The sequence below is a fragment of the Oryctolagus cuniculus genome, chromosome 20 (genome assembly GCF_051225735.1).
Source record: "Oryctolagus cuniculus isolate XC-2025 breed Fujian yellow rabbit chromosome 20, ASM5122573v1, whole genome shotgun sequence".
NCBI lineage: Eukaryota > Metazoa > Chordata > Mammalia > Lagomorpha > Leporidae > Oryctolagus > Oryctolagus cuniculus.
This window is the reverse complement of record NC_142886.1, coordinates 27,730,113-27,751,464: the sequence shown is the minus strand read 5'-3', so window position 1 is coordinate 27,751,464 and position 21,352 is coordinate 27,730,113. Positions and strand designations below refer to the sequence as shown.

Sequence of the window (21,352 nt, the reverse complement as noted above, 5' to 3'; positions counted from 1 at the left end):
CCTTACACAATAGGCAGCGGAACTACAACTTCCAGCGTGCCCTGCGACCTCTTTCTTTAGCCATCCCTCCATGGCGCCACCCCGCCCTTCACGACCGCCTCCTTCCGCCCCTTCCTATGCCGCACAGCCTGACTAGAAAGGCTCGTCCGGTAGCGGCGGACGCTGTCGCTGTCCTGAGAGGGAGGGCTCGATGTGGAAGAGGTGAGGGTGTCCCAAGGCCCTCGGGTCGCTTATCTCCGCATCCTTCCCCTCTCTGAGGCATCCCTACACCTCCTCCCCATTGAGGCCGGATTCTTGGAGCCGGGGCGACCCTTGGGAGCCGGCGGGGCTGCGAGGGAGCCCCCAGCGTTTGTTTCTTAACCAGCATTTACTCTGTCAAGGTTCCGCTTGGCTCTGGCGGTGGCGGCCGAAGGCTTCCTGGACGTTCGCCCCGGAGTCAGCGTGTTTTGACCCGTAACCCCCCTGTCCCTGGTCTCGGGTCACAAACCGCACCTCAGCTGGCTCGAAAGATGATCGAGTTGAAACCGAGTGTGACGTTTCAGTAGATGGTTTCTGGAGTGTCCGGAGGCAGGGAGCGTCTTGGTTGTGGTTTTTTTTTTTTTTTTTCTTTTGTTTTTCTTTTTTCCTAACATCCCTCTGTTCTCCTACGTCGTGTTCCTGTTCTCACCTCGGATCTGTCACCCTCCCTGGTGGACTGAGTAAACAGGTGACGCCAAGGACCGGCCTCTGAACTATTTTAAATCATGTGGAAGCACCTTGGTCAGTCGTCTTTAACAACTGCCTGGTTGCTTTGTAACTTCTAGAGCTTTCGAATCGTGTCTCTTCGCTTGCCGGGTCAATCTGAGTTCTCTTCTGGTGCTCGGAGTACACGATAGGGTCAGCTCGGCACTGCCGTGGGACGGTTGAGGTTGCAGGACTCCTGATGCCGGCTGAGTTGTTAGAAACGTTCGGGGCCTCTCTGTGGATGCTGCCCGTGGTGGAGGGACGATCTGCCCAGTTGTCCCGGGAGTGAAAAGCAGGTGGTCGGAAGGACCGTGGGAAACCGTGGGACTGGTCTAGGAGCCAGAAAACCTGGGTTACCTAGTTTGCTGTGGGACTGATTGATTAACCAAGTGGTGGTGGTGTTTGATCCTTTGGTGTCTGACTTTCCTCATCAGTGACACGGAACAGGAGTCCGTGCGGCCTGCCTTGCAGGAGTATTTGGAGGAGCAAGTGACTGAGGACTGTGCTTTACGACCTTGCACATGTGCTAGAGACTTGTGTTCTGCACACATCTTCAGCATTTGTGCACGCTTTCGGTGCTTTTATATTGTTTATTTTTTAATCTTTGGGATTGGCTAAAGATACTTCTGTAACTTATTCCAAGGTATTGTCATGGCTTATTAGTAATACAAGTTAATACTGAGCGTTAGTTTTGTGTCAGTCACTAAGCACTTTACATGTATTAATGGGTTAATCTTCATATCAGCCCTATGAGGTAGTTCATTTGTTATGACCACTTTACAGGTAAGGACACCAAGAGAGAAGGGGTAAGATACCTAACAGGAAAAGGAACAAACATTTAGTGTTTCCTTTGTGCTAAGCACTGTGAGGTGTTTGCTGAGTCCTCTCTGTTTTTCAGTCCAACCCATGAGTTAGGATGTAATTTTCTCCAAGGCTTAAGTGTAGTTTGCTCAGAATTGGAGAAACCAAGATTTCAGCTCAAGGGTGCTTGACTACAATGCCTGTGCTTGTGTCGTCAGCAGCTGTTTCTTAATTTTTACTTAGAAAAGGGTTTAAAAGGCACATCTGGGTTCAGCAGAAATCAGTTAGTGATGTCTGCCTTGGGAAGGGACCAGCTAGAGAAGGTTTGGACCATACCTTTGCCTACCCCGTGTCCTCTGAGTTGAAAATGCCAGGAAGCAAGAGCAGAGTGTAAGAGTCATCGAAAGCCTCAACAGGGCCACTGTGATGAGCTTTTACTGAGAAAGCTGCTGTTGAAATAAGAGGAAAAGCGAATCGATTGCTTTGGAGGTGATTTTTGGTGCTAGAAAGTTTTAATACTTGGTTCTTGGCTCTGACTTACTTGGCATTGATAGTTTAGTTTGTAATTCTAGGGTAAAACTTGTTTTTGCAGGGTGAAATCTAGTTTTAGAGTAGTTGTGAGAAAGACTTGTGGTTTTCTGATTGATTTCTTACATACTTTCTTTTCTTGGCTATGTCCTCATTTCTCATACTCTGGCCAGCGGTTGTTTAAAAAAAAATCATAATTTGAAGATACAGCCGTGATCATTCTTCTTTGAATTGCTTTGCTTTCGTTCTTTCAGGCACTTAAGAAGCACATGGGCGAGAAGGTTCTTTGTCCATTTTATTCACGGAAGTATCCTCAAACCTAGAACGGTGCCTCAGAGATGGTACTCGGTAGATACATGCTGAATACATGAATGCAGTTATTAATCTGTTTCTCTGTGTCTGCAGCAACGTTTGTGGTGGATTAATTGTAATTTATTTATTTGAAAGAGAGACAGAGATATTCCTTCTGCCAGTTCACTCACTAAATGCCTACATCAGCCAGAGCTGGACCAGGCCAAAATCAGGAGCCCAGAGTCAGTCTGGGTCTTCCACGTAGGTGTCAGGAACCCAAGTACCTGAGCCATCATCTGCAGCTTCCCAGGGTGCACATTAGCAGGGGCTGGATAAGACGTGGAGGAACCCAGACTTGACTCAGGCACTCCCGTATGGACTGGGAATGTGCCAAGTAGTGACGTAACTACTGCACCAAACACCTGTCTTCTTAATGGATTCTGACAGCATTTGCCTGCCTTGTACTGTTACCTTCATGTACATCTGTGCTGAGTACTTCAGCTCTGTTGTAGGGTCCTTCAGGAGATTAACTGTGTCTTGCACTTCTTTATATCCTTACAACACCTGAGAGAATGCCTTGAACAAAGTAGGTGCTCTAGAACAATGATTACTTCTGGGTGACTACAGGATCAAAAGTATGATTGGATCAGTTGGAGACCCAGGAGTCTGATTTTTATGGCTGGTTCAAGTATTTGCTTTATTGGCTTCTTTTCTAAATCCCTATTACCTTGGAGCAGTTAGTAGTGGAAGCTCTTGTGTGGGGGGGTGTTATGAGTTGGTGTGTGTGTGCGAAGACAGAAAGGGCCACGTATCTGTCTTCCTCTCATTTTAGATGAGTCGGACAAAGGGTGATGAGGAGGAATACTGGAATAGCTCCAAGTTCAAGGCTTTCACTTTTGATGATGAAGATGATGAGCTTTCACAGGTAGGTTTCCACAAATAGTTGCTCAAGGTCACACCTCCTCCACAATGCCACTCTAAAATGACCTCTCCTTGCATCCTAGGAACCTGATTTTCGACCCTGTCCCCATTAGACTCAGGAATGTTTTGGGTTAGAAAAACATATGGAGAAAAAGCTTAGGAAAGAGCCAGACAGATTGTAGGACTCGACTCTGTCTTTGCTGCTTTATCCTGTTCAGATGATCTATTCCTTTCATTTTTTAAGAACCCCACATTTTTTATTCATGTATTATAATTTATTATTTCTGAAATATGAACCAGGTTGCTAGATTCATCTTTATTGGGTCTATTTTACAAACAGAAAAGCAGACTCGTTTTTGGAGAACTGAATAAATCTGCTCAGGTTTATACATCAAGTCATTACGAGGAATATAGCAACGTGGCCTTGATTCCCCCAGCTCTTTTACTGTTAGACTGTAAAGTTGGCTAAAAAGCTTTTTTTGGCATCTGTGTGGTAGGGTACACTCTAGATTGCAGAATGAAAGTGTGAAGAGTTGGTCATTTTCACATCCTCATTGCTCGGCCTCCTTGGTTGTTGAAGAGAGAAGTGGGAAGTGAAGACCGCCTGAGCGCCCTTCATTATGTCCCTTTGTAGTTAAAGGAGTCCAAGCGGGCAGTGAACAGCCTTCGGGACTTCGTGGACGATGATGATGACGACGACCTGGAGCGAGTCAGCTGGAGCGGGGAGCCTGTGGGAAGTAAGTAGAAGAAGCCTAGGAGGGCGTTGCTCTGTAGAGTCCTTGTTACCAAGGAAGGCCCCAGTGGCTGTCTCCTGAACACTGGTCAGGAAAGGGAAGGAGCGTACGTCTGGAAATGTAACCCCAGAGAAGGTCACTGGAGAAGTGCAGCAGTGGTTCCCATGTGGCTCTGGGGGTCTGCTGTCGTAGCACTGATTCTTTTTTTTTTTTTTTTTTTTTAAGATTTATTTATTTGAAAGACAGTGACAGAAAAGAGAGAGAGATCTCTTCCATCTGCTGGTTCACTCTCCAGGTGGCCACAACAGTGGGCCAGGATGAAGGCAGGAGCCAGGAACTCCATCCACATCTCCCACGTGGGTGTCAGGGGCCCAAACACTTCAGCCATTTTCTGCTGATTTCCCAGGCACAGGACCAGGGAGCTGCATCAGAAACAGAGCAGCAGGGGCTCCAACTGGCAATCCAATGTGGGATGCCTGTGTGGCAGGTGGTGGCTTAAAGTGCTGTGTTACAATGCCAGACACCTAGTGCTAATTTTTTTTAATGGATCAAATTAGACATATATTTTGAATGAAATTACAAAAAAAAAAGAACGCATTAAAAATATCAGCAGCAAAATATCTTAAAGGATAAAAATAAAAACTATTTTATTTGGAATTGTTGATTTGCTGCCAACAGCTTATCTTCTTCTTTGTTTTGATGGACAGCTTGTGTACACATCTTCCAGCTTGTCCTCCGAGGCTTTGGAATCTAGTGCTGATTCTTGGCTGGCTGTTTCAGAGTCATTTGAGGTGCCTGTTGAAATAACAAGAGTCCTGGGCTTTACCCCAGACAGCCTGATTCACTAGGTCTTGGGGGAACTCTGAGACGGGGATGTTTCCATTTTTAGTAAGCATTACAGGTGATTTGAATATGTAGTTTGTTGGGGGAACTGCTGATTTAGATGTTCATAACTGGTTGACAGAACTGACTTCCCTAGCTGCCAAACCTTACTGCCAGCTGTTACATGGTACCACTGAATGTCTTCGCAGAGTCTGTCTGAGCTTTAAGAAATATTTTTAGTGGGGCCGGCGCTGTGGTGTAGCAGGTAAAGCTGTTACTGGCATCCCATACGGGTGCCAGTTCGTGTCCTGGCTGCTGCATTTCCAATCCAGCTCTCTGCTATGGCCTGAGAAAGCAGTAGAAAATGGCCCAAGTGCTTGGGCCTCTGCACCCGTGTGGTAGACCCAGAAGAAGCACCTGGCTCCTGGCTTCAGATCAGTTCAGCTCTGGCTGTTGCAGCTACTTGGGGAGTGAACCAGCAGATGGAAAACCTCTCTCTCTCTCTCTCTTTCTCTGCCTCTCTGTAACTCTGCCTTTCAAATAAATAAATGAATAAAAGGAATATTTTTAGTTAAAAGTTTTTTTAATAGGAAATATAACATGATTTAAACATTTAAAAAGTACTGAAAGTATACAGTGAACTTGCTGTATCACTCTGTTAGAATCTTCTTAGTTTGCAGTCCCTGCCTCTCAAAAAGTATTTGGTATTTTTGATTCTTATGAATTCATCTAAAGATTTCTTTTTCCATTTGGAAATACCTATAGGAATATATCTATATTTTTTAAAGATTCATTTATTTATTTATTTGAAAGGCAGAGTGACAGAGATGGAGAAACAGAGATCTTTCATCTCCTGGTTAACTCCCCAAATGTCCTCAAGAGCCAGGGTTGGTGCAGGACAAAGCCCAATGGCAGGAACCCAAGTACTTGGGCCATCATTTGCCGCCTCTTAGATGCATTAGCAGGCAGGTGATCTGATGCGCTATGTAGTCAGGACTCAGAACTGGCACTCCGCTATGGGATGCAGGCATCCCAAGTGCCAGCTTAACCTGCAGTGGGTAAAGCTACAACACCCATGCAGGAAATGTGTGTTACCCCTGTTTTACATAGCAGTAGCACACTTTATACTTCGCTGTTTTTATGTGATAATACAGCTTATCTGAATTTAAACAAATTTCTTATTTTTTTTGTAGCAGCGTGGTGTTACACTGTATGAATTTACAACAGTTTATTTAACCATTGCACTGTGGGTGAACTTTAGATCATTTCCAGTCTTTTCTTTTCTATGGTCCTATTCTATAGCCTTGAATTCTGACCGTGTATGTAAACAAAAGATCAATTTTTAGAGTGGAATTACTGGCATAGCATATTTATATCTGAACTAGATAGATATTAGCCAGTTGCCTTCAACAGAGGTAGTACTCCCACCAGCAATGTAGGAAGTTTCTGAGTTCTCACAGGCTTGATGATGAGTGTATTATGAAGCTTTTGGATCTTTGTCCGTATTACAGGAGACTAATGGTATCTCGTTGTACTTTGAATTTGTGATACTGTTGCTGAGAGTAAGATTGAGCATCTGTTCATGTCTAAAGCCATTTGAATTTCCTTTCCTGTGATCCATTTACTCACGTCTCTGCCTCTTTTTCTGTTGATTAGCATATTTGATTCTTTTCTCTCTGCCCATGTTGGCCAAAGCATTGGGGCCTCTGGAGAAAAGCTTTCAGAATGCATTGAGTGTTGGCTGTCACAGATTTGTTTGAGATGAGGATTACTGATTTAGTTCTTACTATCTCGCAGGTATCTCATGGTCCATCAGAGAGACTGCTGGTAATAGTGGGTCTACCCATGAGGGGCGTGAACAGCTAAAGAGCCGAAACAGCTTCTCCTCCTGTGCACAGCTGCCCAAACCTGCTTCTACCTACTCCTTGAGTAGCTTTTTTAGAGGTAAAGAGTAATTGGTTAAAAGAAAAAGAAAAAGAAAGTCCTCTTTTCCTTTTTTTTTTTTTTTTAAGATTTGTTTATTTGAAAGAGTTACAGAGACAGAGAGAGAAGGAGAGACAGAGAAAGATTTCCCATCTACTGTTTCACTCCCCAAATGGCTGCAATGACTGCTCCACCTGGCCAGAGTTGGCAGTCTCTTCCAGGTCTCTCATGTGGGTCGCAGGGGCCCAGGGATTTGGGCCATCTTCTGCTTTCCCAGGCGCATGAGCACAGAGCGGGATTGGAAGTGGAGCAGTCACGACTCAAACCTTTAACAGCTTTAACCTGCTGTGCCACAGCACCACCCCTCCCCCCCTTTTTCCTTTTTAAAGAAAAATGCTCATTTACTCTGGAAGAAAAAGGCCACTGGAGGATAAAGAATTATCGTTAGAGCTGGCAGCCAGGTATTAGGAATGGAAGTACTGAGAGAAATTCAGGAAAATTGGACAGGATTTCTAGAACATGATGAATATAACTTTGTCAGGTATTAGAGAAATTGCCTGGATCAGAGTTCCTCCTTACTCCTGTACATTGTTGTTGGAAACCCTTATGCATTGCTGGTGAGATTACGAAATGGTTTAGCCACTCTGGAAGATAGGATAGCATGTGTTCACAGAAATTAAACTTGGACTTACCATATGCTCCAACAGTTTCGCTTCTAGGTGTATACCAGAAAGAATTGAAAACAGTGACCCTTTTTTTTTTTTTTTTGCTGTGTTTCAAAGCTTTATTTGAAAGAGTGAGGGGTGGGTGGTGAGGGAAGGACAGATATCTTCTGTTCCCTGGTTCACTCCCCAAATGGCCTCAATGGCCAGGACAATTAAAAATTTTTCTCTTGGGGCCGGCACCATAGCTCACTCAGTTAATTCTCCGCCTGCGGTGCCGGCATCCCATATGGGCACTGGTTCTAGTCCCAGCTGCTCCTCTCCCAGTCCGGCTCTCTGCTATGGCCCAGGAAGGCAGTGGAGGATGGCCCAAGTGCTTGGGCCCTGCACCCGCATGGGAGACCAGGAGAAGCACCTGGCTCCTGGCTTCAGATCGGCGCAGTACTGGCCGTGGTGGCCATTTGGGGGGGTGAACCAACGGAAGGAAGACCTTTCTCTGTCTCGCTCACTGTCTATAGATCTACCTGTCAAATAAATTAAAAAAATTTTTTTTTCTCTGTAGAGTGGTTGTTGTGGCGCAGTAGATTAAGCTGCTGTTTGGGATGCCCACATTCCACGTTGGAGTACCTATGATCAGGTGCTGCCTCTACTTGCAATCCAGCTTCTTACTGGCATGTGTCCTGGGAGGCAGCAGATGATGACCTGGGTACCTGGGTCCCTGCTACCTGTATGCAAGACTGGGTGGAGTTCCTGGCTTTGGCCTGGCCCAGCCCTGGCTGTTGTGGGCATTTGGGGAGTGAATCATTGGATAAAAGATCTCTGTGTCATTTTACCTTTTAAATAAATGCATAAATCTTTTTTTAAAAGAGTTTTATTTGTTTATTTGACAGGTAGAGTTACAGATAGTCAGAGAGACAGAGAAAGGTCTTCCTTCTGTTGGTTCACTCCCCCAAATGGCTGCTACGGCCGGTGCTATGCCAATCCGAAGCCAGGAGCCAGGTGCTTCTTCCTGGTCTCCCATGCGGGTGCAGGGGCCCAAGCACCTGGGCCATCCTCCACTGCCTTCCCGGGCCACAGCAGAGAGCTGGACTGGAAGAGGAGCAACTGGGACTAGAACCCGGCGCCCATATGGGATGCGGGAGCCACAGGTGGAGGGTTAACGTAGTGCGCCACCGCGCCGTCTCCTAAATACATAAATCTTTAAAAGTATTTTTAATGGCATTTCATATTTCTGAAATTGAATAAAAGCTTATTTAAGCCTTAAGTTCTATTATTGCATAGTAAAATTCTGTAAACACTGTGTCCTTAACCAAGTGCTGATGGCTCTGGCAACTGTTCACCTCTGCCTTATGTTCTTTACCTTCAGGTAGAACTAGACCTGGAAGTTTCCAGTCCCTTTCTGATGGTAAGCATTGAACACTCTTCTCTCAGTTGCTATGGTTAATGTTACAGGTCTGGGGTACAGCCTAGAGAGGCATGAGGATAGATGACTAGATGAACCATCTTCTGAATCCACCATCATTAGTAAAGAAAACTTCTTGTGCTAAGTGAAGAGTTAGAAATCATTCTGGCTACAGGGGCAAGGAATTACTTCTAGGGATGCCATCTTTGGGGAAGAACTGAAATCTGTATTTGACCCTAAAGATATCTTAGGAGACCACAAGTTAAAAAAATGAAGTAAGTTAGAGGGGATCTCCAGGGAAAAGGAACGACAGGGAACAGGACTCACGGTGGCCCTCGGAAGCAGCTGTGTGTTGTTTTCCAGCTCTGTCGGACACACCTGCAAAAAGCTATGCTCCAGAGCTGGGAAGACCCAAAGGAGAGTACCGGGTGAGTTGTATCTTGGGCTAGTATGAAGCTTTACAAGACAGAACGTGTCTTGACATATGTTGCCTTGCTTGATCTTCCTAACTCTTTGAGCAGCTATCCTCTTTTATGGGTAAGAAAACCAGGTTTCCAAATGTGAAGGGTTGCCTGTGGTCTTTCACTTGGGAGGGTAGAACTTGAACTCAGAAACTGTTTTGTAATTCAATCCTAGTATGCTCTTCTTATCCATGATTCTACCTTTTGAAGCCTGTAATTTGCAACTCAGTGATCGTCACTACAATCTGAAAGATTGGTGGAGCTCAAATTCCCATGAAACATTTAAAAAAACAAATTAACTCATGAGGAACTATATTCTAAAATCAGAAAAGGAACATGTCTCACACTTCTGTCTTCTGTTGGCCAAAGGCTTTAGTTATTAGGGTATCACAATGTGACTCTCAGTATGTCTAGAGGTTAGAATCTTAAACCAGTAGGTATAGGGTCACTGGTTTTGTCGATTGATTCATCCCTCTTTGATCTGTCTCCTGCCTGTGTTGCCCCTGGTATAGTCCCTTCAGTAACTCAAAACAGGAGCATCCCAGTTCTTCATTTCTCTTCCCCTCTCACTAAGTACATCTCCCATGGGGCCCAAGACCACGCCTCTGAGGGGAGGAGCTGGTGCACTGTTAACTTGCTGAGATTCATGTGTTGCTCGTATTTCAGGATTACAGCAATGACTGGAGCCCTAGTGATACAGTGCGACGCCTCCGGAAAGGAAAGGTAAGACCACTGGAGAGAGAACTCTTGTGGGATTCTTTGGGAAACTTGTACCCACAGAGAACAGTTCTTGAGTACTCTCCTCAGTTTCCATTTGTTAAATCAAGTGACTTTCAGAGGAAAATAAATTCACTGAAGTTGAAAGCTACAAGATTTCTGATTCTCCAAAGCTTATGTTCCTTAGGTGGGGTAGTGAGGAAGTAGTGATGGATGAGAGTGAAAAGTACATTAAAGAGTGGAAGCAGGGTTGAGCATTTGGCCTAGTGGGTAGGATGTCCTTGTCCCACATTGAAATACCTGTGTTCAGTGCCAGTGTCTAGCTCCCAACTCCAATTTCCTGTTAATGCAGTTCTTGGGAGACAGTGGTGATGGCTCAATTGATTGGGTTCTTGTTGCCCACAGGGAGAACTGGTTTGGGTTCCTGGCTCCCCAGCTTCGGTCCTCTGCTCCAGGCTGTTGCAGACATTTGGGCAGTGAGCTAGCAGATGGGAGCTTTCTCTCTCTCTCTCTACCTCTCAAATTTTTTTAAAAAGGAGAGAGAAGTCTTGTGTTTAGGTCTGTGATCTGCTTTGAGTTTATTTTTTATATGTTTTGAGGTTCATTTTTCTCCCCATATAGATCTCCATTTTTCCAACACTATTTATTGAAAAGGCCATCCTTTCCCCACTCAATTATCTTGGTTCCTTTCTTGAAAATCAGTTGACCATGTCTGTGTAGGTCTATTTCTGGACCGTATTCTGGTTCATCAATTTACTTGTCTATCCCTATGCCAATATCACAGTTTTGGTTACGATAGCTTGGTAATCAATCTTGAAGGCAGATAACTTCAACTTTGTTGAAGCTTGTCTTCAACTTTGTTCTTTTCCAAACTTGATCTGACTAGATCTTTTATATATATATATATATTATATTATATATATTTTAAAAGTTAGAGAGAGAGTGAGTGAGTGAGAGAGTGAAAGAGAGGTCTTCTATCTGCTGGTTCACTCCCCAAATGGCTGCAACAGCCAGGGCTGGGCCAGGCCAAAGCCAGGAGCTAGGAGCTTCTGGGTCTCCCACATGGGTGGAGGGGCTCAAGTACTTAAGCCATCTTCCATTGCTTTTCTAGGTGCATTAGCAGGGAGCTGGATCAGAAGTGGAGCAGCCAGGGCTTGAACCGCTGCTCATGTCATGTTTGATGCAGGCACTGCAGGCGGCGGCTTTACCCGTTATGTCACAGCGCAGGTCCCAAGATCCTTTAAGTTTCAATATAGCTTTTAGTAGCTGCTAATCAGGATCTGTAAGAGAGCTGCTTAATTTTGATTGGAATTGTTTTGAACCTATAAATCAACTTTGGGAGACTTGATATCATAATAATTAAGGATCAAATGAATCATAGACCTAAATATAAATAAATGCTAAAGCTATAAAACTTCTAGAAGGAAATATAGGTAAAAATCTTTGTGACCTTAGGTTAGGCAAAGATTTATTACCTAGGAAACAAAAAGCATGGACCATAAAAGAGAAAGTTGATAAAATGGACTTCATTATATGTAAAACTTTTGTTTGTTGAAAGCATTATTAAAAAACATGAAAAACTACCAGTGATAAGATAGATAATCCATTAAAAAAATTGGCACAAGAATCCAGCACTATGTCACAGCAGTCAAACTACTGTTACAATACTAGTATTCCCAAACTGGAGTGTTGGTTCAAGTCCTGGCTAGTCCAAGTCTAGTATCCTGCTAATGTGCCTGGGAAGGCAGTGGAAGATGGCCCAAGTATTTCTCTTCATCTGTCTCTGTCTCCTCTCTCTGTTGCTCTGCCTTTCAAATAAATAAAATCCTTTTTTTTTCTTTTTAAAGATTTATTTATTTATTTGAAAGGCAGAATTACAGAGAGAGAAGGAAAGACAGACTTCCGTCTGCTGGTTCGCTCCTCAAATGGTCCCATCTGCTTTGCCTGGACCAGGCCAAATCCACGAGCCAGGAGCTTCTAGGTCCTTCCAGCTTTTCTAGGACCTAGACTTTCTGGGTCTCCCACATGGGCCTAGGGACTTGGGCCATCTTCTGCTACTTTCCCAGGCACATTAGCAGGGAGCTGGCTCGGAAGTGGCATAGCTGGGACTCAAACCGGCACCTGTATGAGGTACCAGCATTATAGGCTGCAGCTTAACCTGCTATGCCACAGCACCAGCCCCAAATAAATAAATCTTTAGAAAAAAAATTGGCACAGCACCAGCTTAGTTGGTAAAGCCTCAGTCGGTGATGCCAGTGTCCTATATGGGTGCTGATTTGTGTCCTGGCCTGGGAAAAGCAGCAGAAAATGGCCCAAGTATTTAGGCCCTTGCCACCCATATAGGAGACCCTGATGAAGCTCCTGGCTCCTGGCTTCAACCTGGCTCAACCTTGGCTGTTGTGACGATTTGAGGAGTGAACTGGTGGATGGAATATCTCTCATTCTACCTCTCCCTATCAGTAACTCTGACTTTCAAATAAATAAATAAATTTTTTAAAATTTGGCACAAAATTTGAGCAGACATATCACAAAAGAAATACACAGTTGCCAAAAGCACTTGAGAAGATGGTCAGCATTACAGTTATCAAGCAAATGTGAATTGAAACCATGAGCTATCAGTGTATTGCGACTAGAATAGCTAAATGTCGGGCCAGCACTGTGGCATAGTGGGTTAAGCCATTATCTGCAGTGCTGGCATCCCATATGGATACCAGTTCAAGTTGTGGCTGCTCCACTTCCAATCCACCTCCCTGTTAATGCATCTGGGAAAGTAGTGGAAGATGGCACAAATGCTTGGGCCCCTGCACCCATGTGGGAGACCTGGAGATCCAAAGCTCACGGCTTTGGATCAGCCCAGCTCAGGCCATTGCAACCATTTGGGGAATGAACCAGCAGATGGAAGATCTCTCCCTCTCTCTGTAACTGCCTTTCAAATAAGTAAATCTTTATTAAAAAATAGCTAGATTTTGAAAAAAGGATCATAACAAGTATTGGGAGGATGTGAATTAACTGTAGTCTCATATACTACTGATGGGAATGTGTGTGGGGAGCAATTCGGACTATACTGTTACTGGAATTAAGATTTATTCTATGCATCTGCTCTCCCACAATATGGCGCTGGGAGAGAAGTAAACAGCTTCTACCCAGCTGCCTCTCACCAACTTGACAAGCTGCAGGAGCTGCTCCTGATTGGAGGAGAGCGGCGTGCTCGGCGTGTGGGCAGCCGAGTTAGGATTGGCGGAGGAGGACTATAAAGGAGGAGAGAGACGGCATGCACCAGGAACATCTAAGGGGAACATCTGAAGGAACGCCTGTGCAGCCCCCCAGAGAGCTGGCCGGCGGTGTGCCGCTCCCCTGCGGAAGTGGGGAATGTGGCCAGGGGGAACTGCCCTTCCACGGAGGTGGAAGGGATAGTAGCCAACCCGGGAAGAACCAGCAGCAAACCCGGGGAGGGCCGAGCAGACAAAAGAACAGCGCAGGGTCCTGTGTTGCTCCTCCACGAAGAGGGGGAGCGACATAATGGTGCCGTGACTCGGATTAGGAAACCTAGCTCGGATAGGAAACCGAGGACGGATATGAAACTTAGGAGGGAAGAAACGGGAAGAATTGGGAAAATATCGGAGAGAGAGACTAGCAAACAGCCTAGGGAAAATACCGGAGAGAGAGACTAGCAAACAGCCTAGGGAAAAGCCGGACGAAAAGGGTGCCGGAAGAAGCTATTGAAAGCCTAGGCATAGACTCGGATACGGACTACGGGGGGAAGCTGGGAGAAATCTCTAAGGTCGAAAGCGAAAGTGAAAGCTAGAATATTCGGACGCGGACTGTGGGGAGAGGCCAGGAGAAATGAGGGAGGAATATCGTTGGAGGAAAGCTTGGGGAAACATACCGGGTAGAGAAAACTGTTAGGGAAATTGAAGCCGCAGGGGGCAGGCCAAGGCGGAAACGAAAGCCACTTTGGGGTTCTCAGGTTAGCCCGGGAATAGGGGGCGAAAAGTTGAAACCAGAAGCTGAGACGTAAGCCAGATTGGGATCCGTCTGATTAGCCCGGGGAGCAAAGGACGGGAAGCCAGATCGTGGGGCGGAGACGTACGCTGGGTTGAATTCGCCAAGCTAGCCCGGGGAACTTAGATTGAATCCTAGTGGCGGAGACGCAAGCTACGCTGTGTTACTCGCGGAAGCCGTCGCGTGCAGAGAGAGCACGGGGCGTGAATAGATAGGGAACGGGCTGGCGTAGGCTGTGGTTCAGACGCGAAAGGGTTAAGCGTGGAGACCGCGGAGCGCGCAAAGCCGAGCCGTGCAGATGAGGCGCGGGCTGAAGCGGCCAGAGCCGGGAACCCGCCGGCAGGGCGAGGCGCCGGAAAGCCGCAGGGATAAGAGAAACAGAAGTTTTAGAAGTAAGATGAGAGAAATAGGAATGCTGGAAGATAGAAGTAAAATGGGAGAAATAGGAATGCCCGGAGATAGAGAAATAGAGAAATAAAAAGGCCTCCCTACAACACTGCAATGTGAGAGCTTGGATTCGGTCTGCCCGATTAGTGAGGCGATGAGCACGATGAGCACCTGCGGCGGCTAGCCGCAGGTCACCGAAGACAGGCACGAATTAACATCAGTAAAGCTTCCCCACAATGCAACAATTAGGAGGCTTGGATTCGGTCTGCCTGATTTAAGGCGGTAAGCGCCAGCAAAGCTCGACCAGAGTATGAGCTGCAGGTCACCGAAGATAGGCACGAACCAACACTAATAAGTCTCCCCCACAATAAGGCAATGAGAAGGCTTGGATTCGGTTTGCCTGATAGGTTTTGTAAACACCTGCAGGCAGTTCTAGCAGAGCAGAGTATGCGCTGCAGGGCACCGAACACAGGCACGCATCAGCGCCTAGAAACCTCCTCACAACATGGCGAAGAGAGGACCCGGATTCGGTTTGCCTGATAGGACTTGTAAGAGCCTGTGGCAACTCTAGCAAGTAGAGCAGAGTGTGTGCTGCGGGACACCGAAGACAGGCGCGTATCAACGCTAAAAAATAAAAAGAAAGGGGGATCTGTGGGGAGCAATCCGGACTAGACTAAGTTACTCGAATTAGGACTTATTCTATGCATCTGCTCTCCCACAATATGGCGCTGGGAGAGAAGTAAACAGCTTCCGCACAGCTGCCTCCAGTTCAACTAATGAATTGTAGGACTTGCTCCTGATTGGAGGAGAGCAGCGTACTCGGCGTGTGGGCAGCCGAGTTAGGATTGGCGGAGGAGGACTATAAAGGAGGAGAGAGACGGCATGCACCAGGAACATCTAAGGGGAACATCTGAAGGAACGCCTGTGCAGCCCCCCAGAGAGCCGGCCGGCGGTGTGCCGCTCCCCTGCGGAAGTGGGGAATGTGGCCAGGGGGAACTGCCCTTCCACGGAGGTGGAAGGGATAGTAGCCAACCCGGGAAGAACCAGCAGCAAACCCGGGGAGGGCCGAGCAGACAAAAGAACAGCGCAGGGTCCTGTGTTGCTCCTCCACGAAGAGGGGGAGCGACAATGTGAAATGGTGAAACTACTTTGGAAAATAGCCTGGCTGCTTCTTATAAAGGTAAACATGTACTTACCATGCAACCCGGCAGTTTCACTCCTTGACACTTGTAGCTCAAGATAAATTAAAACCCGTGTCCACACAAAGACTTATACACAAATGTTCATAGCAGCTTTATTCATAAAAACCCCCAAAATGGAAACCAGCCAAATGTCCATCAGCTAAGTGGATAAATAAACTGTAACATATCCGTACGATGGGAAACAACTAGACAATGAATAAGAGCAAACTACTGATACTACAACACATGGTTTCATTTCAGAAATATATGAAATGAGAGCCGGCGCCACGGCTCACTAGGCTAATCCTCCGCCTTGCGGCGCCGGCACACCGGGTTCTAGTCCCGGTCGGGGTGCCGGATTCTGTCCCGGTTGCCCCTCTTCCAGGCCAGCTCTCTGCTGTAGCCCAGGACTGCAGTGGAGGATGGCCCAAGTGCTTGGGGCCTGCACTCCATGGGAGACCAGGATAAGTACCTGGCTCCCGCCTTCGGATCAGCGCGGTGCGCCGGCCGCAGCGTGCCAGCTGTGGTGGCCATTGGAGGGTGAACCAACGGCAAAAAAGGAAGACTTTTCTCTCTGTCTCTCTCTCTCTCACTGTCCACTCTGCCTGTCAAAATAATAATAATAATAATAATTAAAAAAAAAAGAAATATATGAAATGAAGGGTTGGCGCTGTGGCATTGCAGGTAAAGCTGCCGCCTGCAGTGCCGGCCTCCCATTTGGGCGCTAGTTCGAGTCCCAGCTGCCCCACTTCTGATCCAGCTCTCTGCTATGGCCTAGAAAAGCAGTGGAAGATGGCCCAAGTCCTTGGGCCCCTGCACCCGTGTGGGAGACCCTGAAGAAGTGCCTGGCTCCTGGCTTCAGATCAGTGTAGCTCTAGCCATTGCAGCCAGTTGAGGAGTAAACCAGTGGATGGAAGCTCTCTCTCTCTCTCTCTGCCTCTCCTCTCTCTGTGTAACTCTGACTTTGAAATAAATCTTTAAGAAAATGAAATATATGAAGTGAAAAGCTAAGCTAAGTAAAGAGAGTGCATATTTTGTGATTTTGCTTTATTAATTTTTTAAAAGATTAATTTATGTATTTGAAAGGCAAAATTAGAGAGAGAGCTTCCATCCATTGGTTCACTTCCCACATGGCTGCAACAGCTGGAGCTGGATCAGTTCAAAGTCAGGATCCAGGAGCTTCTTCCGGGTCTCCCAAAGAAGTATAGGGCCCAAGCACTTGAGCCGTCTCTGCTGCTTTCCCAGCTGCATTAGCAGTGAGCTGGATTGGAAATGGAGCAGCTGGGACTTAGAAACAGCACCCATATGGGATGCTGGCACTGTGTGCAGCAGCTTTACCTGCTACACCACAGCACCGGCCACAGTGTGATTTTATTTTTATAAAATTTTACAAATAGCAAAGCTAGTAAACTGATGAGTAGTTGCCAGGAGATGGGAATGGAAGGAGAGTGTTAATGTCCAAGTGGACAAGGGAACTTTCTGGGCTGATGGACATGCTGTCTGTTATGTTAGTGGTTATGTGAATGTACATACTTGTCAAAACTCACTCAACTATTCACTTAAATAGGATAGTAGGTTTTATTGTTCTTATTCACAAAAGAGCAAGTGATCTCTCTTTGTTTGCGTTGTCAAAACTTGAGGACATTAGCATCTTGTGGGGCTGAACTAAGAGAGCGAGTGGTGGCAAGATACTGTTTCCCAGGATACTGGGGACCATGGTGTAAGCATAAAGAGGCTGTTCTTGAAGCAATCACTTTTCATTGTTGCCCATTCTTCACTGTCCAATGACAGATAACAGAAAACCGTCTCCTACACAGTGATTGTGTTTGTCTCTGCCAGGTCTGCTCTCTAGAAAGATTCCGCTCCTTACAAGACAAGCTACAACTTCTGGAAGAGGCAGTAAGCGTGCACGATGGAAACGTCATCACTGCAGTAAGTTGGGTTATTTCAGTTGTTGCAGTTTGTTCTCATTAGTTTCTGAAAATTCAATCAAAGTAGACTTTAACATTTTAGTTTAAGCATCAAGTAAGTGATCCTGTTTCCCCTTGATGTGTAAGGTTTTCAGTAATCTGTTCTCCAGGGCTCATCTGGTGGGAGATATACTGTTTGTGGATCTCTTGATTATAACCAAGAAACAGAAGATTGACTACTTCATGTTATAAAAAATAATCTGAGGGAGGCAGGCTGTGAGGACGGCCTCTCTGACGGAAGTGTCTCTGTGGATTCCCGAGACCAGCTCAGTTCATTGCCTGTCCTTCCATCACACAGAGCTGTTATCTCTGCCTACAGAGATTCCTAGTGCGTTGTTGGCCTCTTTCTAGATATTGGGTAGACGCCGCCTTTGTGTTTGTAAGCTTGCACATTCTTTGTTCTCTTTTCCTCTAGGTTCTGATTTTCCTGAAAAGGACTCTGAGCAAAGGTGAGCAGCAAGGTGTCATGATATCAGGAGAGAACAGCATGTGGCCTTTGTGATGATGTTCACCAGGATCAGGAGTCCCAGAGGCAGCGGGGGTGGCCTGGGACTTCACATCGCTGAAGGCGTCCTTTGGGATGATGAACACATTAACAAAGTCCCCTCTGTTTAGTAGACACATAGATGGCTGTGTGTGTTGGTTTAGGTAACCCAAAGGCCATGCTAACAGCCTGCTGTTTGTACTGATAACTCAAAAGACCATAGAGTTGCTGGGGACTGAAATGAAGGGGTAAACATTCTTAACTGGCCCTAGGCTTTGGAGAGATTGTGCATGTCTTATGTGAGTGGGGAGGCCAATTTCACATTTGATTGACAGGCATTAATCTTCCTCTCCCTAATTCTTTCTGCTTGGCAGAGATCCTCTTCCGAGAGCTTGAGGTGCGACAGGTAGCCCTGAGACATCTCATCCACTACCTGAAGGAAATAGGGGATCAAAAGCTGCTTTTAGACCTCTTCAGGTAAGAGCTGATTGTCTGGTCTATAATTTTATCAAGTACTGCTTTTAAAGTACTCTAGGGACACAAAAAAATAGAAGACACTGTCCTTTTCTGAAACAGTTAGAAGACAAGATATTGAAGTGTGGTAGGATAACTGACAATAAACCACAGCCTATGACAAAGTGACAGTGTGATAGGGCAGTTAAGAACCAGACCCTGGAGTCAGACATACCTGGGTTGAATACTACCTCTTGGTTTGTAGAGTGATTTTAATTAAGCAAGTTATCACAATTTGGGGGACACAGAACGCACTGTAGTATATACATGAAAAGGATAAAGTGCAACACAGAAAATCTGTTTCTAAGATTGTACTGACAGAGGAGAGTGCTCTAATCTTTCAAAATTTTGAGTCCATGTGTATGAAGAGTCTTCAAAAAGTTAATGAAAACTCCGTATGATAAAAGAACTGTGCATGGACTGCAAAGATATTTCGCACAAAACAAACTTTTAATTCCGTTTTCCGTGAACTCTCACGTTAGTACCCTGCAGTGCCTTCTTCTCCACTTTTGTTTAGTTAGAGAAAAGCAGGAATAGTGATAGTGATCCACCACGTGGTGGTAGAGGAGAAGGGCTTATTTTATGTAGAGAGGGAAATGAGTGAACTGTGCGTCTCCTACAGCAATCGCCCTATTTTGTGAGGTTATGCTGCCACCTCACAAAACAGATAAAAACGCCCTGCTCCCTTCTGCTTTTTCCCAGGTTCCTAGATAGAACAGAAGAACTTGCGGTAAGTGTGGCCTTCATTTCAGTTGGGGACCTATGTAACAGAAATCTAAGCCAAAACCCAGCCTCTGAGATCCCTGACTCAGGCAGGCTTTTGTAGTTAACCAACCAGTTAGGATGCTCTCATCTTATATCAGAGTGCCTGGTTTTGATGACCAGCTCCCACTGAGGATTCCAGCTTCCTGGTAACGCAGGTCCTAGGAGGCAGCAATGATGGCTCAAGGAATTGGGTTCCTGTCACCTAAGTGGGAGACCTGGAATTCAGCTCACAGCTTCTGGCTTTGACCTTGGCCCAGTCCCAGCTGTTAAGGGCATTTGGGGAGTGAACCAATAGATGTGATCTTTGTTTCTCTGTCCATTTGTCTCTGTCTGCCTCTCACAAACGAGAAAATAATTAAGACCCCAGACTGATTGAAGTGTTTTATTTCTTTTGATATTAATTATATCTAGATGAGAAAGGCATTTGGGGAACCTGAGAATTTGAGATGGTATATTTTCTTCTTGTGTGTTCTTTTGGTTGGGTTTATGAGTTATTTTTTTAAATAAGTTAACTAAAACTGGCCTGATCAATTTATAATTTGTTTTTTAGTTGCTTTCAAGTCCTGGTTTTGAAGGAGCTTTTGGGTATTGGCTTCTAATATGAAAGAAAATATTGAAAGCTAAGAAGATAAGAAACCAAACATAAGTCAGGAAGAAACCAGATGTAGGTCAAGCTGGTGATGCACCCAAGGTACATTTTGACCTACGGCTCAATGGCCAAGGATTAAAATTGGTTTTTGGCAGATTTTCACCAGCATCTGAACTCCTAGAATACAAAAATAAATCTGAAACTTTGCCAAAAACTTAATGGTATTATGAAAGTTGTAGCAGTTCCATTTTTAAAGTTTTGACATTATAAGAATAAGAATGTCTTGGCATTACTAATCCATGGCAGGATTATTCCTTTAGTCCCTGTTCTGTGCATTTTGATTTATTGATGCATATGTTCAGTCGGCACATTTAATAATGTTGTTAACCTTTGCATAGCAGAATTAATTCAGGAAAATGTTTTGTAATAACGTTTTCTAGAAGGAACTCATTTTTTAAAACTTTTCTTCGTATTCAGTTTGAATTGAAGATGATTTATCATGCATATTATTGTATATAAACTTGGAGTTGCCAACTTTGTAAATTTTGGAAATGGCAAAGCTGATAGTCTGTTTTTTTTTTTTTGTTTGTTTGTTTGTTTTACAGATTTATTTATTTGCTGGAGTGACAGAGATACAGAGGGAGAGACAGAGAGAAAGAGATCTTTTATTCACTGGTTCACTTTCCACCTGGCTAAAACAACTAGGTTTTGGCCAGACTGAAGCCAGGGCTATGAACTTCATCCTGGTCTCACATGTTGGTGGTTGGGTCCTAAGTACTTGGGCTGTCCCCCACTGCCTTCCTAGGCACATTAGCAGAAGGTGGGATCAGTAATGAAGGCACTCAGGGCAGGTGCTGTGGCATAGTAGACCAAGCCTCTGCCTGTAACACTGACATCCCATATGGGCGCAGGTTCAAGTCCTGGCTGCTCCACTTCCAATCCAGCTCTCTGCTATGGCTTGGGAAAGCAATGGAAGATGGCCCAAGTTCTTGGGCCTCTGCACCCACATGGGAGACCTGGAAGAAGCTCCTGGCTCCTAGCTGTTGTGGCCATTTGGGGAGTGAACCAGCAGATATGGAAGACCTTTCTCTCTGTCTCTCCTCTCTCTCTGACCCTGCCTCTCAAATAACTAAATAAAAATCTTTACTAAAAAAGAAATTAAGGCACTTCATATGGGATGCTACTGTCATAAGCAGTAGCTTAACCTGCTGTGCCACAATGCCAACCTCTCTGTTTTTAATTTGTCCTCATAAATATAATTTCCCTAATAGAACTTTTTATTGAAAGACAGACTGAATTGAATAACAAAATTAACTATAACTTTAACTGTACCTTTGTTTTTAAGATTTATTTTATTTATTTGAAAGGCAGAGTCACAGAGAGGGAGGGAGAGACAGAGAGAGAGGTCTTCCATCCACTGGTTCACTCCCCAGATAGCTGCAATGGCTGGAGCTGGGCCAGGGGAAAGCCATGAGC

General features: G+C 45.3%; 1 protein-coding gene across 16 annotated transcripts in view; it reads left to right on the top strand.

Annotated features, from left to right (window-relative positions):
* Positions 1 to 21,352, top strand: part of VIPAS39 (VPS33B interacting protein, apical-basolateral polarity regulator, spe-39 homolog) — a 57,266-nt gene that overhangs the window by 21,811 nt on the left and 14,103 nt on the right. For 6 of the 16 annotated variants that reach the window (XR_016226630.1, XR_016226629.1, XR_016226634.1 and 3 more), the window contains exons 1-11: positions 46 to 201; positions 3,176 to 3,268; positions 3,899 to 4,001; positions 6,618 to 6,764; positions 8,772 to 8,810; positions 9,171 to 9,235; positions 9,935 to 9,991; positions 17,395 to 17,487; positions 17,941 to 17,974; positions 18,384 to 18,486; positions 19,225 to 19,252. Coding sequence is in view for 8 of the 16 variants with exons in the window: in XM_089322434.1 (XP_089178560.1) it covers positions 3,176 to 3,268; positions 3,899 to 4,001; positions 6,618 to 6,764; positions 8,772 to 8,810; positions 9,171 to 9,235; positions 9,935 to 9,991; positions 17,395 to 17,487; positions 17,941 to 17,974; positions 18,384 to 18,486; positions 19,225 to 19,252 (762 nt within the window). In the remaining 8 variants the exon portion in view is untranslated. Of the gene's footprint in view, positions 1 to 36; positions 760 to 3,175; positions 3,269 to 3,898; positions 4,002 to 6,617; positions 6,765 to 8,771; positions 8,811 to 9,170; positions 9,236 to 9,934; positions 9,992 to 17,394; positions 17,488 to 17,940; positions 17,975 to 18,383; positions 18,487 to 19,224; positions 19,253 to 21,352 lie in introns of those variants that run through there. The other 10 variants (XR_016226632.1, XR_016226636.1, XM_008271985.5 and 7 more) reach the window with 6 other exon arrangements.